The sequence below is a fragment of the Sparus aurata genome, chromosome 23 (assembly GCF_900880675.1).
Source record: "Sparus aurata chromosome 23, fSpaAur1.1, whole genome shotgun sequence".
Taxonomy (NCBI): Eukaryota; Metazoa; Chordata; class Actinopteri; order Spariformes; family Sparidae; genus Sparus; species Sparus aurata.
Window position 1 is genome coordinate 24,776,082 of NC_044209.1, and position 5,355 is coordinate 24,781,436.

The 5,355-nt window shown below is 42.5% G+C and overlaps 1 protein-coding gene across 1 annotated transcript; it reads left to right on the top strand.

Annotated features, from left to right (window-relative positions):
• Positions 1-508: 508 nt before the first annotated feature.
• nr5a5 (nuclear receptor subfamily 5, group A, member 5) lies at positions 509-4,853 on the top strand. Its single transcript, XM_030407287.1, has 7 exons — positions 509-790; positions 1,957-2,072; positions 2,296-2,437; positions 2,744-3,504; positions 3,686-3,805; positions 3,899-4,046; positions 4,232-4,853. Exons 1-7 carry the CDS (start codon positions 691-693, stop codon positions 4,477-4,479), a joined length of 1,635 nt encoding a protein of 544 aa, XP_030263147.1. The 5' UTR covers positions 509-690; the 3' UTR covers positions 4,480-4,853.
• The last annotated feature ends 502 nt before the right edge of the window (positions 4,854-5,355 follow it).

The following is a 5,355-nucleotide window of genomic DNA, read 5'->3' on the forward strand; positions in this document are numbered from 1 at the left end:
AACCACTACATTCTTAACTGTTTATAAAAGTAGTTCCACTTCAGCCAGCTACAACAACAAAATGGTATTTACCCGCAGTTTTAATAATGTAATCATGTCATATATAATAACATCACAGAGGGAAGCTGTTTAATACTTTAAGTATATTTTGCTGATCATAGTTCTGCACGTTAATTTAAGAAATATTTTACATTAAGAACCCTTACTTGTGCTGGAGCATTTGTATATTATTGTGCTGGTACCTTACCTCCACAACTGCATAAATTAACAATAATAATGCCTTTATGTAAAACTCAAGGAATTAACATGAAAAGTGAGTGTATGTAGTTTTGACTGTGACTATCTGCACTCCGCAATGAACCCTTATCTTATCAGCTGAGTACCAAGATGGCTTCATGATACTGGAGTGATTTCACTACAGTAACTCTCGAGCAGGTGGAGATCTGACTGTCTCTCACGGACGGTCTGCTGACTGGCTGGGTAGGAGTGCCAGTCAGGAGAGGTTTTATGACACTCCCTGCAGATCGAAGTCCACCTGTGGGCCTCGAACAACCATCAGTCCACCGGGGCTGTTGGGCCTTCCTGCCGGCTTTTCTGTGACTCTCCTGCTGCGTCTGTCTGGTCTCCTGATCTTTGCAACAATGAAGATCCCGCTGGACTGAATGTGAAGCTCACGTCTCATCAGCCAGAATGGACTTACCTGGTTATCACCCACAGCAGCCCCAGGCTCTTGTCCACCATCCTGGAAACTTCCCAGAGGATCTGTTGACTTTGGAAGGATCATCAACATGTGAGTGCAAGATAGATAGAAACACTTTAGTCAGAAAATACCATTTGAATTGCACAATGGTATAAGGTTAAAAATGCTTCAGTGACTCTATCTTGAAAGTCAGAGTATAACAGTGTCTGAATATGTCTGTCAGACATGACAGTGATCACTTCCATGTGGAAAACCATATTTCGGCTACAGACATAAAAGGCACAAAAGCGGTTCCCTGTTAGGGATTTTTCATTTGGAAGACTGGTTCATGTGGAAGTCATAACCGGTGATCTCTAAGAATTATGTAAGATTCATATCTGCGATCATAGCTGAGTGATAAGGTACTGTCTGCAGGGGAGGGATGGTCCCATACTGCTCGCTATTCTTTCAACAGCTGAGCAATAAACCTCATTACATGACACAGTTACAGCTCAGCAACATAGCACTCAACCAGAGTATTCTGCAGTGCTTTGAATCAGAACGGAGAATATTTCTGTTTACAGTCCAGACATATTATTAACTAGAATGGCACTCAGTAGAGCACATACCTCCACCAAGGCCCAGCAGCTCGCTTTAATTTTTATTTAGATATGCATCAAATTATTCTCACTCATAGATACCAGCTACCTAATTATGCCTAATTTTCCACCATCAATATCTACAAAAATGTAAAATGATATATCCCTTGATCCGGATCTCCAACAAAGATTAACAGGGCCTTTTCTGGGCTGAGATCCATCTTCCATCCTCGTTTCATTGTAAATTGTTCAGTAGTTTTTGTGTAATCCTGCTGACAAAGAAAACAACCAACCAACATACGAAACATAACCTGTTTGGCGGAGGTAATTAAGAATCTTCATTGTGTGACTCGAGATATAACCTGTACTTATGCCAGACTGGGATGTTGTATTGTCTTATTGTTGGTTTTCTGTCAGATACACTTACTATTTCCAACAAAACAAATACAGTATGGTGGAAAGTCCACTCACTTTTGTCAGTCATGTATTTTTGTGTTTTCAGTCGCATGCTACATCATCACAACACTCTCCATTGAAAAGTACAAGCACTTATCACCTTGTGCCACTTAAGTTGACTCTCAAGTAATTGTCATCAAACCAGTGGTTTGAGCAGACTCAAGTCCACATTCTCATTATGTACATTTACCGTTTAATGTTAATAGCGGTGTTGTTCTCCAGCTCAGGAGTTAAAGACCGAGCCAGACGGCAGACCAGAGTCAGAGGAGAGTTGTCCTGTCTGTGGAGACAAAGTGTCAGGATACCACTATGGACTGCTCACCTGTGAAAGCTGCAAGGTAAGGAAGAAAGAAAGGAAAGCAAGAAAAAGAATGTATCCTGTATCATAAGTTGCTTTGGTGTAACAATATACGCCAAATGGAGCAAAGATGTGTCATGTCTGTATCCAAAATGATACATATTGTATGTTTATGTTGTAACTCCGGAGTGTCTTGTATCTGCAGAAAAGAAATCAACAGTGTAAGAGTCTCTGTCTTTTTCTTTCTGTCTCTCTCTCTGCAGGGCTTCTTTAAACGCTCCATTCAGAATAACAAGCATTACACCTGTGCAGAACAACAGAGCTGCCCCATGAACCTTTCACAGAGGAAACGTTGTCCGTACTGCCGCTTCCAAAAGTGTTTGGCAGTCGGCATGAGGAGAGAAGGTACAGGAAATAACACAGCACACCATACAGAAACACACATGGAACCATAAGATTTATCTAAAAAGTCATAAACCAGATCTAAAATGACCCGATTATGTATAACCTTGTAATGACCCAGATTACATATGACCCTGCAATGACCCAGTTTATATATGACCCTGTAATGACACAGATACGTGATGCCTTTGCAATGTGAAGCTAATCTGAGCCCAAAAAATAGAGGAGGCATGTTATCAGTATCATGGACTAAAGTGTCTGACATGTGATGGTAAAACCTTGATTATATGTTTCATGTTCTGTCAACAGCCGTGAGAGCAGATCGTATGAGAGGTGGCAGGAATAAATTCGGCCCTCTGTACCGGCGGGACAGGCAGATGAAACAGCAAAAAATTACCCACCAGCCAAACACTGCTCCCTGCAGGATTAAGATGGAAACTACACAAACACACCGGCCCACAGCTCCAAATGACCTTCACCTAATGAGCAGTCACACAAGTGCCTCATTGTCCTCTGATGCTTTCCATCAGCCCCACATGTATCACTCTGGAATTGGACAGGCTGGTGCGCCAATGCCTCTGGACTGCACTGTGAACACAGACAGGATGCTCACTCCTCCGTCCCTGCCCTACCCTGGACTGTACCACCGCACCTTCCCTGGATACTTACAGGACAAAGGAGAAATAGCTTACAGCTACAGCCCCGTTCCTTCAAACTACCCACTGCACCCAACTCCGAACAGTTCATTTAATTCACCAAGAAGCACACCAGCATCATCCCCCTGCTCAACACCAAGCTCCTCCACCCCTCTCTCCCAAGCTCCCAGCGCAACCTCAGAACCCCTGTCATCGACCTCTCTTACGCCCAACTTCTTAAGTCAGCTCCTGGAGGGGGAGCAGGATGAGAGCCAGCTGTGTGCAAAGGTCCTCGCCAGTCTGCAGAGAGAGCAGGCCAACCGCGGTAAACATGACCGCCTAAATACATTCAGCATCATGTGCAAAATGGCTGACCAGACTCTGTTTGGCCTTGTGGAGTGTGCCAGGAACAGTGTGCTTTTCAAGGAGCTTAAGGTAGTGAATCATAAATTATCAAGTCAAATAAGCCCTCTCACCATAGTGGAATTCTTTGATTAGTTTTGCAAGCAGACCATCAGCATTTAATCTTTGTTATGTGTTGGGTGATCACTGGAGGTCAAAGGTCACAGCTTTTCATTTTCAACTACATCAGACGAATTTGTTATACTTCCCACAGGTGGAGGACCAGATGGTACTGCTGCAGAGCTGCTGGAGCGAGCTTCTGGTCCTGGATCACCTCTGTAGACAGGTGACCTATGGCAAAGAGGGCTGCATATATCTGGTCACTGGACAACAGGTAGAGTTTGTATTTTACGATCACCGAAAATGTCTGCTGCAGTTTGGTTTGCACAGAAGCTTTAATCGCCTCCTTTTTCTCATCCTGATGCAGATCGAGGTGTCGACCGTCATCTCTCAGGCAGGACAGACACTGAGTGGCCTCGTATCAAGGACCCAGGACCTGGTTTCCAAACTGAAGACGCTCCAGTTGGACAGACACGAGTTTGTTTGTCTCAAATACTTGGTGCTATTCAACCCCGGTGAGCTTTTCCTTTTGAAGGTTTTAGTTATGATAGATCCTTTAAGGTGTAGCTTTTAGATGAACTGTTAATTGTTTCTTTTCATATTTCTGTCATGCATGGACCTTCTGTCAGTGTTGAGCACGTATAAATGTATGTATTGTGTGTTGATGATGAATATGCTATTCATCGTCTTTCTGCTCCAGATGTGAAGTCAGTGCAGAGCCGCAGGCAGGTGGAGCAGACTCAAGAGAGGGTGAACAGGGCCCTGATGGAGCACACCCAACAGAGTCATCCAGGACACTCAGACAAGTTTGGCCAGCTGCTGCTCCGGCTGCCAGAAGTACGCAGCATTAGCTTGCAGGTTGAGGAGTATTTGTACCAGCGCCATCTTCAGGGAGATTTACCCTGCAACTCTTTACTCACCGAGATGCTGCACACCAAGCACAGCTGAGAAGAAGCTGTCGTATCACGAGAGTGGCTACTGTGAATTTTAGTACCTCCATTTTGCCCCTAACTGTACTATCTTCTTCTGCTGATTGTTGCAAATAGTAAACAGGCGTGCTATCATGTGATGGAGAAAATGTCATCGAGGAATCTAAATGAAGGGGAACATTTACTAAACCCACATCATCCTTCACCCAAGTACTCATTATTAACAGTATTACCGCCTCCAAACAGCCCAGCAATTTTTATTTTTTTTCTGTCAGTATTGAGATCCAAGCACTACCATGCTGTTTAGTCAAACAGACATAGATTAACTGTGTAAAGAAAGAAATATGCATCACTGAATAATAAAACTTTTTTGATATGCCTGTGTGCTCAAAACCCATGACTGAATTCACTAAGGTGTGTATCAATACACCAATATGATATCATTATTGTGATATGAGACCAAATATCATCCTAGACCTTGAATATCAGCAATAGGCAGCGTAACAGCAGAACAATGTAAATTCTGCTCTTACCTGACTGGTGATTTGCTAATAACAACATTTAACATCTAATAAATACCAAAATTCTTCCCTACGACACTGCGGCAGTAACAGTATCGAGGTATTTGATAAAGAATATTGTGATATTTGATTTTGTTGCCTTTGTTACATATTCTGCGTATTGCGATATAGCCTAAAAATGGCAATGTTATTTTTAGACAATATCATACAGACCTAGTATCAACATTACAACATATGCCACTGATTTTGCCCTCACTCATTGCATGTTGACACTAAATGATTATCATCTGCATCCATTCAACATTCTAATAACATAAACAATGCAAATGGAAAAAAAAATAATAAACATGAGAATGAGAAAACATTGATGATGA

Coding starts and splice junctions, on each gene's coding strand:
- nr5a5 (XM_030407287.1), top strand. CDS start 691: ATGGACTTACCTGGTTATCACCCACAGCAGCCCCAGGCTCTTGTCCAC. Junction 2,073..2,295: donor TCACCTGTGAAAGCTGCAAG/GTAAGGAAGAAA, acceptor CTCTCTCTGCAG/GGCTTCTTTAAACGCTCCAT. Junction 2,438..2,743: donor AGTCGGCATGAGGAGAGAAG/GTACAGGAAATA, acceptor TTCTGTCAACAG/CCGTGAGAGCAGATCGTATG.